Genomic DNA, 18412 nt, shown 5'->3' on the forward strand with positions numbered 1-18412 from the left:
TACATTTTGTAGTTATGTTTGTACATAAAAACCACAAGTTTCAATTATGATGTTATGTGTTAAAAAGCTTTGCAACTATTAAAAAAAAGTAAACAGTACAATCATTTAGTGGTAAAACAAATAGTCCTATGGCTGTTGAAATGTGTTCCTATTTCTACAACAAAAGCTGCCACTGTGGAAAACTCTGGAAGAAACAACCAGTTTCTTACTGCCTGCCAAGCAGCAACAATAGAAAAGGACATTTTTTTAGTGTCATATTTTTAAGAAACTATAACCTCAGCATGTGAACTCAGATATTTTCTCCATGACTCAAGATGAAAAGTGACCATATGAAGCATACGTATTGATTTTTATGCTATGAAAAAACTGAAAAAAGGGAAAACTCAGCTTACATAAATAGTCCTTTAAAAATAGCTGTAAGTTTAACTTTTTAACATGTTACATCTTAAACATACCAATAATTAGTTATTTTAGTTTGCAAAAAACATAATAAACCACTGCTGAATTTTTTTATAAATAGAAGAAAAAAATACATCATGATATGGAAAATCCATTCAGCTTGCATCAATTTTATCTTAAATAAAAGACTATTGAATAAGACAAGCCATGTAACAGACTACTTCATGGTCAAGAATGTTTTTTGTTAAGTGCCTACATGTAATTAAAAATACAGATGAAGCCTCAGACTACTAAGAAGAGTCTTTCCAGAGCGTGCTGCTGACCAAAGATGTGCTTAGTCAGCCATAATTTAGAAACTAAAAGCCAGTAAAGAATGATCTTTGCATATTCCAACAGAGAATATCTACTTCAGATTTTCAGCTGGCTTTAAAATATTAAGATTCAGGAAAATCACAAGACTTTTACTTTCACTATGTGTTTACCCAAAAAAGTGATTCATACATCAAAACTGGGTTTTCCTTGGTTTAATATATTAAAATAACATAATCCAATCTAACTCATGCATCAGTTTCGGGGACCCAGTACCACTGGAAATATTTTTTCAATTGCAGTGGACATTTCCAAAAAGCAAATGCCTATGGGTGAGAGTTTCTGAACCTTTGAAACAAAAAGAAAAGGCCCTGGTTGGTGTGGCTCAGTGGATTTAGCACCAGCCTGTGGACCAAAAATTCACCAGTTTGGCTTCCGGTCAGGGCACATGCCTGGATTTTGGGCCAGGTCCTGGGTTGGGAGTGTGTGTGAGAGGCAACCAGTGTATCTCTCACACACTGATGTTTCTCTCCATCTCCTTCTCCCTCCCTTCCTGTCTCTCTAAAATAAATAAATAAAATCTTAAAAAAAGAAAAGAGGCACCATAGCTCTCTAAGGATGGTTGTGTTTCACACATTGTGGAAAGAGTTTCAATAAGCATGATAACAGATTTCATCTCCTTCAGTTTTCTTGCTGACTTCTTAGATCACCTGATTAAGAAGCCTGTTCTCATTGCTTCTTTCTTAACTGCTGTCAGTACTTTGCGGATATATATTTTAAACTCCTGCAAAGAACATTACGAGCTATTTCATGTAATTTAATTTTGTGCTGAATATTCTTCAAAGGATTTTATAAATAATACAATATTTTAAATGAGTCTTCAATTCACGGTTGTTATACCATATTGTAGCTTTCTCCAACTTTATGTACAATGATCTGATTCTGGGTAAATTCAAGAGAGATCCAAGGACTGGCACTCTTCTACTGAAGCCAATGACCGCAGGAAAGAAGCCCCTGAACAAGAGAAAGGACCCATAAATTTCGAAGATCAGGCCTAGCAAAGGCCAACCAATAAGGACTCCAAATACACCACCCAGAAAAAATCCTGTGGCTTTCATTTTATGTTTTTGGAGGAACAATCTGAATTTTCTTTCTAAATCAATTACAAAAGCCATGGCAGCCACAAATAAAACATTTCCAATAGCCAGTAGTGCTTTATCAAAATAGAGACTCATTCCAAAAAACAGGAAAAACACTCCAAATCCTGTTAATCCCATTCCAGTTTTCTGGGTGTCTGTTAAGGAGGTCATGGCTACAGTGTGGAGGACAGTTACCACAACACCTTGAGGAACCCAGGGTGCGAAGCAAAACCAGGAGTCTTATTGCATTCTTATATACTGTATGTTCTTATACAGGGAGGGGCAAAAGGGCAAAAGTAGGTTTACAGTTGTTCATATGGAAAATAATACAATAATTAATAAATAACAATACAAGAACAAACTCTGTGTTTCACATACTCACAACTGTAAACCTTCTTTTGCCCCATCCTGTATACTAGCAGTAAACAATTGAAAAATGAAAATATTTTAAAAATTTCATTTTCAGCAGCAGCAAAAAAGATAAAAGATCTAAGGATAAATCCAACAAAATAAGCCTAAGACCTCTACACTAAGAACTACAGATATTGCTGAGATAAATTCATGAAGACCTGGATAAATTAAAAGATATACCATGTTCATGGACTGGAAAACTCACTCTTAAGATGTCAGTTCTCCCCAAACTGATCTATGATCAATGAAATCCCAATCTAAATTCAGCAGGATTTTTGAAAGAAACTGGCACCAACTTTAAAATTTATATAGAATTGCAAAGGATATAGGATAACCAAAGTGATTCTTAAAAGAATATAAAAGTCGGAGGACTTATTCTACCTTGTTTCTAGGCCTATTATAGAACTACAGTAATTAAAACAGTTTGGTATTGGTGAAAAGATAGACATATAAAACAGAATAGAGAATAATAGACCCAGGTAAATATAGTGAGTTGACTTTTTAAATTGATTTTAGAGAGAGACAAGAAGGGAGAGAGGGAAAAAAAAAACATCGATCTGTTGTTCCACTTATTTATACATTCAGTTGTTGATTCTTGTATGTGCCCTGACAAGAGATCGAACCTGCAATGTTGGCATATTAGCTAGTTGATTTCTGATGCAGATACTAAGGCAATTAAATGGAGGAAAGGAAAGTCTTTTCAGCAAATGGTGTTGGAACAACCGGCCATCATACAAAAAACAACTAACATTAACCCTCCTCTAACACCATACCCAAAATTAACTCAAAATGGATCACAGACCTGAATGTAAAACCTAAAACTCTAAGACTTCCGGAAAAAAACAAAACAGCAAATCTTTACAAAGTTGGAGTAGACAAAGTTTTCTTAGTTAGAAAAAGTTAATAATTACACTTCATCATTTTGTTCTTCAAGAAACACCACTGAGAAAACAAAAAGGCAAGACAGATCGGGAGAAAATATTTGCAAAGCCTGTATTAAATAAACAAAACACATATATTCAGAATATATAAACGACTCTTACAACTCAATGATAAAACACAAGAAATTCAATAAGAAAATAGACAAAAGATTTGAACAGATCCTTCAACAAAGAGGATATATGAATGGCCAACAAGGACATGAAAAGATGCTCAACGTCATTAGCTGTTGGGAACCGTCCTGCCTGGTTTCCAGAACTGTAGCCTACCAATAGGCGATAGGGCCCCAAGGCTGGAGCTGAGCAAGGAGGCTTTGGGAAAATAGGCCACTGAGGAGACAAAACCTGTCCCCCTGGCAGGGGCACAGTCCCTGCCTCCCTCACATCACCCTGGTTGGCCCCGGAGGATAGCTGGTTAGTCAATGACAGGTAAGACCCCTTGATGGCAGGGGCAACCTAAGACAGGCACAGTTGCATAGGAGCCATCAGGGAAAGACTTGGGGGACACAAAAAAGGGGCAAAAGACCCTCACACCTTGGCTTTGTTATGGCCGGAGTCCTCATTCTGTCTGAAAGCAGTCTCCTCCTCTCTTGGCTGCTCTGCTCTGCCTGCCTGACTCAGGCTTGAAACAATACCAGAGGCAGGTACAACCCAAAACTGGATCGGATGGTTCCCAGCGGGACATCAGGCCTAAAAGTAAATTCCCTGAAGCATGCTTTGTTTTTCCCTCAAAGCTATGGTAACTGGCTCAAGCTGGGAAGGAAATTTATATTATTATAGACCCTGACCCTAAAATAAGAGCATTTGGTGCTCTTATGTTTACTCATCTCAGACCCATGCAAATTGGTGTGTTCCTGCCATACGTCTTCCTCAGACATCACCTATTCTCTGTGAACATCAACATACTGATGTAATGAGATCACCTGTACATTCCTACTACCTAACCCCCATTGCTAACCCTTTCAATAAAAGCCATTGAGCACAGGGGCTTGGAGTCTTCTCCACTAGAAGGAAGTGCCACCCCCTTTCCCCAGCAACCAAGAAATGCCTGAAACAACTTTGTTTATTTCCCCATCCATGACGGTCGGAAGCGGCTCTGTGGGACGCAGAGCCAGCCTCCCTCAATTAGCCACTAGGGAAATGCAAATCCGAACCACTGTGAGATTCTAGCTCACACACGCTAGATTGGGCACAATTAGAAAGACAGGCAATAGCATGCGTTGGTGATGTGCTGCTGGTGGGAATGCAAAATGGTGCTGTCACTGTGGAGAATAGTTTTGCAGTTTCTTAAAGTCAAACACAGAATTACCCTACGACCCAGCCATTCCACTCATGGGTATTTAGAGAAATCACAGTAGGTGTCCATCCAACGACTTGTAAGTGGATGTTTGTAGTAGCTTTATTTGTAATAGTTCTGAACTGAAAACAACCCAAATATTCAGCAGGTGAATAGATGAGCACCTGTGGTCCAGCCATACAGTGGAATAGGCTCGACAATAAAAGGGAATGGACTATTGACAGGCACACCGACGCGGAGCACTCTCAGAATCATCATGCTGAGTGACCGGAGCAAGCACAAAGCTTATATATAAAATTCTGGAACATGCAAATTAATCTTGATCATAGTCATGGTTTCATAGATTGACACCAGCGTCAAAACGGTGTAAAATGTGCATTTAAAGTATGCACCATTTCTTATGTGTGGAATCTAAAAAGCAGTAAATGAACAAACAAAACAGAAAAAAACTCATAGAATACAGAAAAATACAGAGAACAAATTAATGTTTGCCAAGTGGGAAGGGGTTGGAGGCTGGGTGAAAAAATGAAAGGATTAAGAAGTACCAATAGCCAGTTAAAAAAAAAACAGTCACAGGGATGTAAAATACAGCATAGGGACTATGGCCAGTAATATTGTGGCAACTATTTATAGTGTCAGACGGATACTAGACTTATCAGAGTGATCACTTCCTAAGTTACATCAATGCCTAATCACTATATTGTACATCTGAAACTAATATAATATGTCAACTGTAATTGAAAAATAAATCTAAAAAATTTTAAAGGTTTTATTCATTTACTTTTGGAGAGAGGGGAGGGGGGGGAGAAAGAGAAGAGGAGAAACAGCAATGTGTGAGGTATATCGATCGATTGTCTCTCACACACCCCCAACCGGGGACCTGGCCCGCAACCCAGGCATGTGCCCTCACTGAGAATCAAACCAGCAACCCTTTGGTTCGCAGGCTGGCACTCAATCCACTGAGCCACACCAGTCAGGGTCCCAAACAATCGTATTGTTAATGACAACAGCAAACATACATCAATCAGCAGTACACCAAACAGCCTCCACAGCTTCTTGATTTTTTTTTAAAGATTTACTTTTTTCTTTCTTTTTTTTTTTTTAAGAGGGAGAGGAAGGGAGAGAGAAAGAGAAACATTGATCGGTTGCCTCTCATAGGGCTGGACCCACAACCCAGGCATGTGCCCTGACCAGGAATTGAACTGATGACCTTTTCGCTTTCTAGGACAACACCTCAGCCATGCAGGTCAGGGCAACCACAGCTTCTTATACATAGCAATTCATTTTATCCTCTGAAACAATCTCAGAGGTCTGTGTGCTGTAATCCCCATTTACAGAGGGGGAAAATGAGGCAAGAAGGTGAAGTGACAGGAAGAAAGAGGCTCCAGCTTGCTTTGCTCCCCCTTCGGATAGAGCCCTAGGACCTCCCTCATTAGGCTGAGCAGAGGAGAAAGGGGCCTGGCCCCTGGCTGGGGTGGGGGAGACACCATCTGGAGCCCAGAGGGTCCCGACTCCTTCACTTTATTTTTCTCTCCAGCACATATCACTCTGCCCAGACACATATTTTTCTTACTTATCTTGTTTTTGTTCATTTACCCAACTCGTATGTTAGCTCCCCCAGGGCTGGAGTTTTTGGTTGTCCCGCTCAGGGCTGTGTCCCTAGAGCCTGGCACGCAGTAGCTATTGAATGAATGAATAAATCAATGAACAACTGAATTCATTCGGGAGGGTGGGAAGCAGGGACAATTGGGGAAAGGAGGCCAGGGTCTGGGTGGGGTGGCAACTAGGGCACAGGGGAGTGGGTGGCCTGGAGGCATTGTGGGGACAAAGGGACTAGAGCAGAACTCCAGCCAGGTGAGCCCTGGAAGGATAGAGGTGCCAGTAGCCAAGACAGAAAAGGGGGTGAGCGGAACAGGGGGGCTTGGCTTGTGGTCCAAGGCCCGGACCCGCGTGCCCTGCTTGGATCCCTGCATGGCTGGAGGCGGGGCAGGACAGAGGGGAGGGTGCGCTGGAGCGCGGTGGTGGGTCAGGGGCCCAACCGGGAGCCAAAATGTTAAAAAAAAGAAAAAGAAAAAAAACCTTGTTAAGCAAAGTTTAGGCAGAACACACACACCCCTCCAGCCTTTCCAGCTGCGGGGCTGGTCGCCCTGACCCAGACCTTGGAGAAGGAGAGCCAGGCCTCAGGGACGGGGCCCGTCCTCCCCACTTCCTCCTCTTCCCCTCCTTTGGCCCCTCGCCTGCCCTCCCCTGGGGCACTTGATTTGTGCTCCAGGCCCATGCCCTGAATTTTTCAGGACCCCTTTCCACCAGCCATTTGCTCCATAGTCTGGGGAAACTGAGGCCCAGAGCCCTAAGTTTGCACACAAAGGGAGGGGCACAACCGTCAGGGGCAGGACTCCTGCCTCCCCAGTCCTAATGATTAGAGGCCATTTAAATCTCATAACAGCCCTGAACAGTGTGGCTCAGTTGCTTGGGGTCGGTGGGACAGTTTCTCAAAAAGTGAAGGGTGGCCAGTTCGATTCCTGGTCAGGGCACATGCCTGAGTTGTGGCCTCGGTCCCCAGTCAGGGCACATAAGAGAGGAAAGCAATGGATGTTGCTCTCCCTCTCTTTCTCCCTCCTTTCCCCTCTCTCAAATAAATAAATAAATAAATAAATAAATAGCCCCAGCTGCTGTCGCTCAGCGGATTGAGAGCCGGCCAGTGAACCAAAGGATCGCCGGTTCAGTCTCCAGTCAGGGCACATGCTTGGATTGCACGCCAGGTCCCTGGTGGGAGGCGCACGAGGGGCAACCACATATTGATGTTTCTCTCCCTTTCTTTCTCACTCCCTCTCTCTCTCAAAATAAATAAATAAAATATTTTAAAAACAAATAAATATTTAAAATTAATAAATAAATCTCACAACGATCCTACCTTCTGGGAACTATCATTAGCCTCCTCTTACAGGTGGGGAGACTGAGGGCCAGAGCATCGATACTCCACAAAACTATCAGTGGGATTTTAACCTGTGGCTGCCCGGCAAAAGGGTCGGGGCTACCGGCCTAGGCGGGGCAGAGACAGGCAAGGGCTCTGCTTCCACCTAGTGGCCCCTCCCGGCAGTGCCGTTTGGTTGGCCTCTCTCCTGGCGTTAGTGACAGGGCAGGGGCCAGGGAAAACCACAGGTAAAAGTAACTCTGTAATTAAAAAAGAGTTCATAAATGCACTGCTTCCTTTTTTGTCAAAAAGCAGTTGTATAGAAATACATATTATTATATTGTTGGGCTTGTAACATGTATATTTGACAATAACAGCACAAAGGAGGCGGAGGGAGCAAAGCTATATTGGAATAAGGAAATGATATCAGGTAGTAACTCTAATCCACAAAAACTAATGAAAAGAACTGGAAATCTGAAAGGGGAAATTAACATAAAAAACTCTATAAATATGTACTTGCCCTCTTCCATTTTCTGTTTCTTCAACAGACATACAATTGTGTGTAGTAATAATTATAACAATGGTTTATAATTGTTGGGGTTTATAACATATGTAGACGTAGTATGTAGAAAAATAACAGCACAATAATAACAATAATTGCAACAAAAGGGGAGAAGGAAATAAGCTATATGGGAGTCACATTCTATATGTCATTAAAATTAAGGCAGCATAAATCTAAGGTAGATTCTAAGTTAAGATGTATATGTTCAGCCATGGAGGAACCCCTAAGGAAAGAACTGAAGAAAATATATTGAAAAAAATCATTAAAGGAATCAAAATGTTACCCTAGAGAACAGCCGCTCCATGCAATAGAAAGCAGTAAAGGAAGAATAGAAAAAATAACAAAAAAGATGTGAGATGTAGAAAAACAAAAGTAAAATGGCAGATGTCACATTGTGAAAATGACAATCCTTCCCAAATTGATCTATAAATTCAATTCAGTCCCTACCAAAATCCCAGTGGCTTTACAGAAATTGACAAGGTGATCCTAAAATTTATAAGAAAATTCAAGGGACCCAAAATAGCCCTTTTTTAAAATATATCTTTTTTAAAAGATTCTATTTATTTTTAGAGCGAAGGGAAGAGAAGGAGAGAAGCATCTCAGTTGCCTCTTCCATGCCCCCAACTGGAGACCTGGCCTATAACCCAGCCCTGTGACCTGACCAGGAATCGAGCAGGTGACCTTTGGTTTGCAGGCCGGTGCTCAGTCCACTGAGCCATACCAGCCAAGGGCTGACCTTAAAAGAGAATATCAAAATTGGAGAATTCACACTTTTTCAGTTCTAAAATGACTGCGAAACTGCAGCAATCAAGACAGAGTGGTACTGGCATAAGACGAGACATACAGATCAGTGGAACAGAATTAAGAATCCAGAAATAGCCCTGGCTGGTGAGGCTCAGCAGATTGAGTGCAGGCCTGTGAACCAAAGGGTCTCCAGTTGGACTCCCTGTCAGGGCACATGCCTGGGCTGCAGGCCAAGTTCCCCAGTTGGGGACGTGCGAGAGGCAACCAAGCAATGCATCCTTGGCACATTGATGTTTCTCTCCCTCTTCCTCCCTTCCCCTTTCTCTCAAAAGTAAATAAATAAAATCTTAAAAATCAAACAAACAAACCCATAAATAAATACATTTCTTTTCAAGAACACAATTCAAAGGGGGAATACAATCTTTCATCAAATAGTTGAAACTGTATATCCACATGTGAAAGAATGAAGTTAGACCCGTGTCTCATATCATATACAAAATTAATTAAAAATAGATCAAATACTCAAATATCAGAGCTAAAAATGTAAAATTCTTAAGAAAATCAGTAAACTTCATAACCTTGAATTAGGCAATAGCTTCTTAGATATGACAATGAAAGTGCAAGCAGGCCCTGGTCGGATTAGAGTGTTGTCCTGATGCAGCAATCCCTGGACAAGAAGCAACCAATGAATGAATAAGTGAAAAAACAACCGATGTGTGTGTGTGCCTCTCTCTTTCCCCTCTCCCTCTCTCTCTCTAAAATCAACCAATAATTTTTTTTAAACACAAGGAGAAAATTGGAATTCATCAAAATTAATAATGTTTGCCCTGGACGGTGCTGCTCAGCTGGTTGCAGTGTCTTCCCATTACCGGAAGGGCACATGCCTGGGCTGCGGGTTCAATCTCCAGTCCAGGAGCATGATCCCCATTATGCACTTGTATGGGAGGCAACCAACCTGGGCTTCTCTCTCTCTAAAAACAATGAAAAAAAAAATGTCCTCAGGTAAGGATAAAAAAAAAATTTTTTTTAATGTTTGTGCCTCAAACCTAACCAAGAAAGTGAAAGGAGGGAAATTTTTTTTAAAAGTTTTTTTAAAGAAAGTGAAAAGTAACTCACAAAATGAAAAATGTTTGCAAATCATGTATTACCTAAGTAATTATATATCTATAGAATATACAAAGAACTCTTACAACTCAGTAATTTTTAAAAAATGTCATTTAAAATAGGCAAGGAATTTGAATAGGCATTTCTCCAAAAAAGATGTACAAGGTTCAGTTGGTTAGAGTATCTTCCCAATATGCCAAAGTTGCATGTTTGATCCCTGGTCAGGGCACATTCAAGAATTAACCAATAAATAAATAGATAAGTTGAATAACAAATTGATGTTTTTCTCTTTTTCTCTCAGATCAATACATTTAAAAAAATTTTTTTTTTAGATTTTATTTATTCTTAGAGAGAGGGGAATGGAGGCAGAAAGAGAGGGAGAGAAAAATTTCTTAAAAAGATATACATATGGCCAATAAGCACATGAAAAATGCCCAACATCATTAGTCATCAAAGGAAAGCAAATCAAAACCACAAGAAGATACCACTTTCCACCCATTAGTATGGTTATAAGAAAAAAGACAAATAATAAAAAATGTTGATGAGGATGTGGAGAAGTTGGAACCCTCATAGATTGCTGATGGGAATGTAAAATGAGGCAGGCATTTTAGAAAATGGTCTGGCAATTCCTCAAAAGGTTAAACATAGAATTACCATATGGCGCAGCAATTCTACTCCTAGCTATATGCTGGTTAATGCCCTGCCTGGTTTCAGGAACTGTAACCCTGCTGACAGGCTGGAGGGCCCCAAGGCTGGAAATAATCAGGAGGCCTTGGAGAAACAGGCTCCTGAGGAGACATAGCCTGTCCGCTGCTGGCAGGGGCGTGGCCTCTGCCTCTCTGCTTTGCCATGGAGGACTGGGCATCAATGACGGGTAAGACCCCTCGGGGGAGGGACAACCTAAGACAGATCCCAGTCGGTACTGGCAGCAGAGGAGAAATTGGGGGACACGGAGAAAGGGCAAAAAGGCCTGCACCTCTTAGCTTGGCTTGGACATGGCCAGAGTCCTCATTGCAGCCGAAAAGCAGTTTCCTTATCTCTTGGTGGTTCCTTCTCCCCACACCTGACTCAGGCTTGAAACAGTGCAGGAATCAGCCCTAAATCAGATCTGGTGGTTCCCAGGGAAATCAGGCCTCAAAGTAAATTCTTTGAAGTGTGTTTTGTTCTTCCCTCAGAACTCTGGCCAGCTCATGCTGTAAAGGACATTTACATTATTTACACCTCTTACCCTATATCATTAGGGGCTTTTATGTCTACTTCGCCCTTATCTGTAGTCTCTTTTGTTTAGACTGGTCTCCTCTCGGAGCCATGTAAATCAGTGTATTCCAGTCATTTTTCTTCTTAAAGGCATCATCTATTCTCTGTGAAACTTAACATACTAATGTAATGAGATAACGTATGTTTTCCTGTTACCTAGCCCCACTTATAAGATTTTCAATAAAAGCCTTGGAACAAAGGGCGAGGGGGCCTTCCACACTAGAGGGGTGTGCCACAGCCTTCTCCACTAAGAGGAAAGTGCCCCCGTCTGCTCTCCCGGCAAACAGAGACGTGTTTGCAACTATTTGTGTTTATTCCCCTCATCCGTGACGACCCCAGGATGGGCTCTGCAGATTCAGAGCCCTGCTCCCATCTCAGCCGGCCTCCGATGGTTTCCCTCAGATTCAGGGAGCGCCGCCCTCCCTGTGGCGCACTCCTTCCCCGGTGTGGGGGTTGCTGTCCGGGCCAGGACACCGCGACCCTAACGGGGCTCCCCCGTGGCGGTGCACACAGTCTAGCTGCCGTCCAGCGCCACAGCTATATACCCAAGAGAAATGAAAACATACATTGACACTAAGATTTGTAGGCAGAAGTCATCTCATTATTTGGAATAGCCAGAAAAATGGAAACCACACAAATGTCCATCAATTGATGAATGGATAAACAAGATATTGTTTGGCCATACAATGGAATATTATTCAGGAGTAATGAGAACTGAAGTACTGAGCCATGATACAATGGGAATGAACCTTGAAAACGTTAAGTGAATGAAGCCAATCACAAAAGGCCTCATTTTGTCTGATTCCAATAATGTAAAATGTCTGGAATAGGCATGTCCATAGAGGCAGAAAGTAGAGTTCTAGTTGCCTAGAGCTAGGGAGGGGAGGGAATGGAAAATGACTGCTAACGGTGAGAGATTTCTTTTGGGGATGCTGGAAATGTTCCAAATTTTATGATGATGGTTGCACAACTGTGCATATATTGATACTGAATATATGAACACGTGTCTGTGGAAAAATCCTGGTAAAAACCATTGAATTGTACAATTTAAATGGCTGAATTGTATGGTATGTGAACTATATGTCAATGAAGCTATTATTTAATTTAAAAAAGAGAAAGGCTAACTGGGCTCAGTTGTAAGCTCCTCCAAAATAAACCCTCCAATTTATTCTCTCCTCAGCCTTGTTCTTCACAGCCTTAAGTCGTGAGCTGTTTGCGGTTCTTTCCTTTTCCATCTTCGGTCTCCCCTACAGAACAGCCTCTTTTTGCCCGAGCCCCTCCAAGATGATGGCTGCACCTAGGTCAGTTCTAGCGTCCCCACCCGTCTCCACCCCCACGATGACCCAGGATCCGTACTGGAGGCAAGCAGATGTGGTTTGAATCTCTGCTACTATATGAAATACAAACCTGATCCCCATAATAACAACCAGCATTCCAAAGCTTAATGAATGTTAGCTCTTGTTAATTGCTCTGTGTTTGGCTTTTATGTGGGTTATCGCATCTAATTATTGTCACATTTCTAGGAAGAAACCAGGAGTATTACTTGTTTTACAGACGAAACCTCTCAAGTCCGTGGCTTGGGACCTACGCAACACATCTCCCAGAAAAGCGCCGCAATCGTATAATAAACATCGCGCCCACCGAAGATCTGTTTTATTTATACAGAAACCTCTCTGTGAAGAGTAACGCTCCAACCCCCCGCAGACGCCTCTCCAAGTGCCCACCACTCCCGGCGTGCCGACAACGCCGACGCTCCCTTACGGCTGCGGCGGAACAGGATGGGCTATTCGCGTCAAGCTGCAAAGAGGAGACTGTAAAAGGTTGGTGTATCTGGAACCAATGAAGAAGCAGATCTAATTGAGCGCGGCGCTAAGAGCCAATGGATGCACGGCTACGAGAGGGCGGGACTTCCGGCAACGAAGTCCTGGTGAGCCGCTGAACGAGGGCGGCCACTTCCTTTCGTAGGTGGTGGCGAACGCGGAGAGGAGGATATGAAGGCTTCGGGCACGGTAAAGTCACCAGAGCAGGGGAAGGGGCTTTGGAACCTGTCGCGGGCAGAATGGGGGACCCAAGAACGGTTACAGGCCGCGTTGGGGGTGCGCGCTCCCGGGTGGGATCCGCGCGGCCGCGTGCGGGCTCCGGGAGGTGCAGCCAACATGGCGGCCACTCTGGGCGCCGCGTGGGGATGCGGGTTCTTGATCCGGGCCAGCTTGGGAATCACGGGGTCGGGGAGGCCGGGTCTCTTTTCCAGGGGAAGGGACACGTTGCACGGTATGGAGGCTCGCGCTACTGGAGCTCCTAGAGCTTCCGAATTTAAGTTGTACATTGAACGTGGATAGAAGCGATAGTGTTTCCATTTACCTGTATGACTGTGAGAAGTAGGAGTTCACAAACTCGAATTGACGAGGAGAGTGCGAGCCTTACGCTGTGACAGGTGTTGGGCGAATCAGAAAGCTTTACGATACAGAAATCGAGCAGTAGGACCTGCAGAAAAACAGGGTGAGAGGCATCATGTACAGGCCTGCAGACAGTTTCTGCGCTGGGGAAGGGACCGTACCGATCCCTTTCAAAGAGGATGATCCGCAAGGCCGATGATCCGAGGGGCCGATGTGTTGGATTCAGAGGCGATATTAGGAGCCGAGTTTGCGGCATTTGGGTCTGTCTGTTGTTAACCTTAGTACAATGATGGCGAGTCATTCAGGTAGGTGGTTCTTTTTCTACTGTATTGCAGGGCTTGGACTTAGCAGGCATCACATCCGTGTAACAGGGAAGTTATGTTTAGGAGCTCAAATCTCCTTGGGTATCCAGGAAAACTGAGGCAGGCCTAAGTTGCATGGCGGCAGTGCAGGGAGCCCAGGGCTGGAGAAGACACTGGATTCTTGTCCTGGCACTGCTTGCAGCGGTCCATGAGATGCCAGGCTGGTCACTGTCTCTGAGACCCAGAGTGAAAGAGAACTTTCTCAAGATGTTGTGAGCTGCAGAGATGCTGTGGAGAAAGGAGGCTGCCTGATTTTTTTGAGCCTGAGACTTCAGGTCCAGGTGTCTGCTTTTCAAGAAGTGTAATTAGAAAGGGTGGGACAGCGAGGTTGAAAGTTCTGCCCAGCTTTTCAGAGCCAGGGCGAAGGACACACAGCCCTTACTTTAAGTGGAACGTTGGACTGTGGCATGACCCATAATCACCTGGATACCATAGGGAAGCCCAGGGATGGGACTCTTTCCACCACTATACCCTGATGGTCATCACCAGGCCCAGGAAAGAGCAGGGTACCTCTGCAGTTGGCTGGGTGCTCATCCTACCTCACCCCTGATTCTGTTTCAGCTGCGAGAGTACAAGGTGGTGGGGCGCTGCCTGCCCACCCCCAAGTGCCGCACACCGCCCCTCTACCGCATGCGCATCTTTGCACCTAACCATGTCGTTGCCAAGTCCCGCTTCTGGTACTTTGTGTCTCAGTTGAAGAAGATGAAGAAATCTTCAGGGGAAATTGTCTACTGTGGGCAGGTATGGGGTGTCCAAGACAGGGCGAGGCCTGGAGTTGTTCCACACCTTCCACGGGGCAGCCTTGGCCCCACAGAATCGCTACACTTCAGAGCCCTGGTCCTGTTCGGGATCCTAGGTCAGGGTGGGATGGTTGTGTCTCAGTGCTGTTACTGAGAAAGCCCAAGGCCTGGGGATGGCGTGGTTGGCACGCTGGGACACCTTGGCTAAGGCCGTCACCTTCCCTGGGCCTCATCTGTGGAAGGAGAAAGGTGCTGTCACTTGGGCACATTGCCACAATGGGTGCTGGACTCCTCACTGTAAGGCTGCACTGTGCGTCAGCTGGTTTTAGCCCAGCTGGTCCCTGGAGGGTTGTGTTGGGGAAGAGTCAGGACCTATGCTGGTCCCCATAGGGGAAGTAAGCTAGACTACTCCATACCCCACTTAGGCCATGGAAATTTCTGTGGATGGTAGATTGCCCTGAGGTGTCTGAAGGTCCCTTGGAGCAGCAAGGGTAGAGGTCTTGGCTCAGTGAAGGTAGGGGCCAGGTGGAGACCTGCTTACTGCTCTCCCCTCAGCCAGTCCTTTCCTTGCCAGGTGTTCGAAAAATCCCCGCTGCGGGTGAAGAACTTTGGTATCTGGCTGCGCTACGACTCCCGGAGTGGGACCCACAACATGTACCGGGAGTACCGGGACCTGACCACCGCAGGCGCCGTCACCCAGTGCTGTAAGCTGCTGTGACCCATGGCTGGGTCCTCCCTTTTAGAGTCACCGTTGACAGGCATTTGCAGCTCAGTCTGACACCTCTTCCCAGACTGAGGCAGGACAAATGCAAGAAGCTTTTGGGGGTGATTGGCGGGTGTCCCAGGGGTGGTGATGAGATGCAGGGGAGGTGTTTGCTTAGGGGCTGGAGTGGGGGTGGTGTCCCAGGCATTCCTTTTTCTGGAACCTGGCAGCACATGGACCTTTGGGGGTCAACCTCTGATGCAGAGGCAGCTCCCGCCCATAACCGGGTCCAGCTCCTGTCCAGTGTTGGGCCCTGTAGTGGCCAGTGGCCCAAGGCACTCCAAGGGTGGGCCACGTGCCAGGGCTGGCTACGTGTGGGGGCCAAAGCCCAAGCACCTAAACCCAAGAATTGCTGTTTGTCGTAGCAGCAGTTTAAACAGAGGTGCTGACAGCAAGCGGATCTTGTCGCCTTTGGGGGCTGTGGCTGTGCCCCTTGAAGTGAATTGAAAGGTTCTACACTCTTGGTGGCCAGATGGGGCCCCCAGGCAGAGACCCAATGGAAGTTTGGGGGAACACCCAGAGACCTACTGCATGTTCACCCTGCCCTTCCTGCTCCCTGCAGACCGAGACATGGGGGCCCGGCACCGTGCCCGCGCCCACTCGATCCAGATCATGAAGGTGGAGGAGATTGCAGCCAGCAAGTGCCGCCGGCCGGCAGTCAAGCAGTTCCACGTGAGTGCACTGGGGCCCTTACTGGGCAGGCTCGGCTGCGGCGGGCTGCCCCCAGCCTTGGGTTTGACGCAGGAACCTGGTGGGGGTTGTCCACACCTCAGCAGACCTTTCAAAGGACATGGTTAAGAGGCTTCCACCCCCCTCACATGCCTCTCTCTATTGTAGGACTCCAAGATCAAGTTCCCGCTGCCCCACCGGGTCCTTCGTCGCCAGCACAAGCCACGCTTCACCACCAAGAGGCCCAACACCTTCTTCTAGATGCAGGGCCTCCCTGTCCCCTTGTCTACCCAAATAAACTCCTCGGGAAAACCGGGGTGCTCAGACTTGCTTGGTTTTGTTTTGCACGCCCTGCAGAACTCAAAAGGGCGCAGCCAAACTATGAGTTCTCTGCTCTGGGAGGGGTCTTCCTCCTCAAGTGGGGCCCACACAGTGAACTCTCCAGAAGGGGGGTCCCAGAAATGATGAGGGTCTCATCCCCGAGCTCTGTTCTGCCCGCTCATCTCCCTGGGGCTTTGCCCAGTGAGGGGCTATCATGGGTGGAGTCCTAGAGCAAGAGGGACGAGTTTTCGGCCCTATTAGACAGTCCTCCATGAGCTTTGAGGTACATTGTAGGCTGCAGGTTTGGTCCCCAATTCTGTCCCATCTGCCTCATTAGGCATGGGTCCCTGCTGCTCCCCATCCTTCCGGGGGTAAGATGTGGCAGCGGGTCCCTGGGAAAATCAGGAGAATTGGGTTCTTGGTTCCAGGATCATCAGAGGAGACATGAAGTGGCGGCCAAGGCGGACACAGCAGGTGGAGGCCTGCTGTGCTAGAGTTTACTTCCCATCTCTGGGCCCCTGGAATGAATCTGTCCTGACTGTGCCCGGGGTGTGTGAGGGCCTCTGTCGCCAGGAAACGGCTCGAGACCTGGGAAGTTCCAGGCATGTAGCTAATCCCACCCTGGCTGAGCTCTCAACAAGGAGACTGAGGCACCCATCCTTGGTCTGTCACCTTGGGTCCTCTGACATTGGTGTCCAGCCCACTTAGCAATTTATTCGGTCAGCCGTGCTTGGGGTGCAAGCTCTAGGAGCACAGCTTGGGCAAGAGCCACCGTGGATCAGGAAGGAGCCCAAGCGCAAAGAGGAGAAAGCTGCCGGGCCTGGGGTGTTCTTGCACGGCTGCAGCTACTACCCCACAGGGAGTGAGGTAACCTGTGTGATTGCCCTGGTGGTGTCCAGAAAACCAAGCGACTTAAACCCACCTGTCCTTGGAGAGGCCATATACCCAGGGCCCAGCATGTGCACAGCCAGCTATTCTCACAAAAGAGGCCTCAGTGGGCCCCAGGTTTCTGGGGCCCTCAGCTCTGCTCTGCTTGTTCAACACAGTTGACTCCTCACCTCAGCGCCTTTGCACTTGCTGAGCCCTCTGCCCGGTCAGCTCTCCACAGCATATCACTGGGTGGTAGTGTTTCTGAACCTTGGGTCTATTCACGTGACCGTTTTCTATCCCCTGCCAGACTTAAGTCTAAGGGCAGGAACCACCTCTGTCACTGTCCCTAGCAGAGTTTCTGCAAGCCTGTGGGACCCAGAAAAGGGCAATGACAACCAATCAATGTCCCCCAACCTGTGTCTCACCACGTGGGGTGCAAGCCCTGGGGGCACAGGCTTACCGTTGCTAATGCAAAGGTGCTGTGACAGGCACTTTGTTTTTGGCGCTGCCAAAATGCCCTCCAGATAACACTTGCATGTCCACGGCATTGAGAGGGGTCCTGGTTTTCTGCAGCCTTGCAGGGCTGGTGGCTCAGCAGGCTTGGATGGTGGGGGGAGAAAGCACATCTTAGGGTTTGCTTTTCATTTTATGAAGTAGGTACTCTTCCCCTCCCCCCATTAAAATAATTTGTATGACCTTGGCTCATTACTAGGCTGCTGGTTATTTTTTTACTGACTTATAAATCTTGTGTGGGGATTTATAAATCCTCGTGTGGGGCAAAATCTTGGAAAAAATCTCCCCATGTATGTTGTGAATACATGTTTGCCTTGTGGATTTCATTAATCTTGTTCCTGGCAGAAAGTCCTAGTTTCCCCCAAATACTCCTCTCCTTCAGTAATAGGATCTCCATAGGATGCCACCCAGGAAGTTTCCCAGCCTGCCTTGCAGTTAGGGGTGGCCGTGTGATAGTAGTGGCGTGTGCTGTTTCCGGGAAATACCCATCCGGTTGGAATATAGCCACAATGACCATTGTCCAATGAACATCCTTGGCCATGAAGAGCCGCACACAAGAGCAAAAAGGTGGGAAGAGCTTGGGCTCCTGACTGGCTGCTACATCACTCCTGAGGTGGGCCCTGGTGGCTGGGTGGCGGGGACGTCCCTCGTCGAAGCCCTAGTTTCCATGTAAAGTGGGTGGGGGGTGGTCCCTTAGTTCTGGG

General features: G+C 46.2%; 1 protein-coding gene, 1 non-coding gene and 1 pseudogene across 2 annotated transcripts; 2 read left to right on the plus strand and 1 right to left on the minus strand.

Annotated features, from left to right (window-relative positions):
• Positions 1 to 1602: 1602 nt before the first annotated feature.
• Positions 1603 to 2018, minus strand: LOC129074837 (vesicle transport protein GOT1B-like; annotated as a pseudogene).
• Positions 2019 to 12995: 10977 nt separating this feature from the next.
• Positions 12996 to 16331, plus strand: RPL18A (ribosomal protein L18a). The gene is made up of 5 exons (XM_054578716.1): positions 12996 to 13083; positions 14394 to 14573; positions 15147 to 15276; positions 15898 to 16007; positions 16173 to 16331. The coding sequence occupies exons 1-5, from the start codon at positions 13066 to 13068 to the stop codon at positions 16263 to 16265; spliced, it is 531 nt and encodes a 176-aa protein (XP_054434691.1). The 5' UTR covers positions 12996 to 13065; the 3' UTR covers positions 16266 to 16331.
• Positions 15665 to 15796, plus strand: LOC129075030 (small nucleolar RNA SNORA68). The gene has a single exon (XR_008529601.1). It is a non-coding gene; the product is annotated as a small nucleolar RNA SNORA68 (small nucleolar RNA).
• Positions 16332 to 18412: the final 2081 nt, after the last annotated feature.

This window comes from Pteronotus mesoamericanus, unplaced genomic scaffold (genome assembly GCF_021234165.1).
Source record: "Pteronotus mesoamericanus isolate MK-2021 breed Mesoamerican mustached bat unplaced genomic scaffold, CSHL_Meso_final contig_502, whole genome shotgun sequence".
Classification (NCBI taxonomy): domain Eukaryota; kingdom Metazoa; phylum Chordata; class Mammalia; order Chiroptera; family Mormoopidae; genus Pteronotus; species Pteronotus mesoamericanus.